This window comes from Bison bison, unplaced genomic scaffold, assembly GCF_000754665.1.
Source record: "Bison bison bison isolate TAMUID 2011002044 unplaced genomic scaffold, Bison_UMD1.0 scf7180017864530, whole genome shotgun sequence".
In the NCBI taxonomy this organism is placed as follows: Eukaryota; Metazoa; Chordata; class Mammalia; order Artiodactyla; family Bovidae; genus Bison; species Bison bison.
Genome location: NW_011495080.1, coordinates 8155782 through 8156310, shown reverse-complemented (window position 1 = coordinate 8156310; position 529 = coordinate 8155782). Strand labels below are relative to the sequence as shown.

General features: G+C 71.8%; 1 protein-coding gene across 1 annotated transcript in view; it reads left to right on the top strand.

Moving 5' to 3' along the window:
- Positions 1–316: 316 nt before the first annotated feature.
- The window catches only part of SMO (smoothened, frizzled class receptor), a 24542-nt gene continuing 24329 nt past the window's right edge, over positions 317–529 (top strand). Inside the window, exon 1 of the mRNA XM_010831760.1 lies at positions 317–465. Within this exon, the coding sequence (XP_010830062.1) occupies positions 317–465 (149 nt within the window). The remainder of the gene's footprint in view (positions 466–529) is intronic.

The window sequence follows — 529 nt, the reverse complement described above, 5'->3', positions numbered from 1 at the left end:
CATTCCAGAGAGCCAAGCGAGCTAGAGCAACAAAGGAGCCGGGTAGTTGGCGGGGAGAAGTCGGGGGGCTGAGGCGCGGTAACGCGAAGGGGGCGTCTGGGAGGCGGGCTGGCGCGGGGGCGGAGCCGGGGACCCAGTCCCGCACCCCCGGCCCGCGCCTGGCCTCCATCGCGGGGCCAGGAGGTGGTTTTAATGGTGGGAGAAGGAATGGGGCTGGAGATTGGGGGCCCAGGGGGCTCCCGGGGGTGAAGATAACTTGGATTGCTAGGAAGGGGTAGAGAGTTGTGCATCCCGGCCCGGGCCTCCGCCGCCCAACATGGGCCCCGGTTCCAAAGTTTGCGAAGTTGGGTGCCGAGGGCCCGAGGCGCGCGGGGCGTCCGGGGGGACCCGGCACCGGACTCTCGGGGCGCACAGGACGCCTGAGCTGCGTCTGCGGTCCCCAGGGTGGCGCGTGTGGCCGGGGGGGTGGGCTCCGGAGAGCGGGCGGGGGCGCCGGGGCTTCTGCTGAGTTGGCGGGGTTGGCCATGGC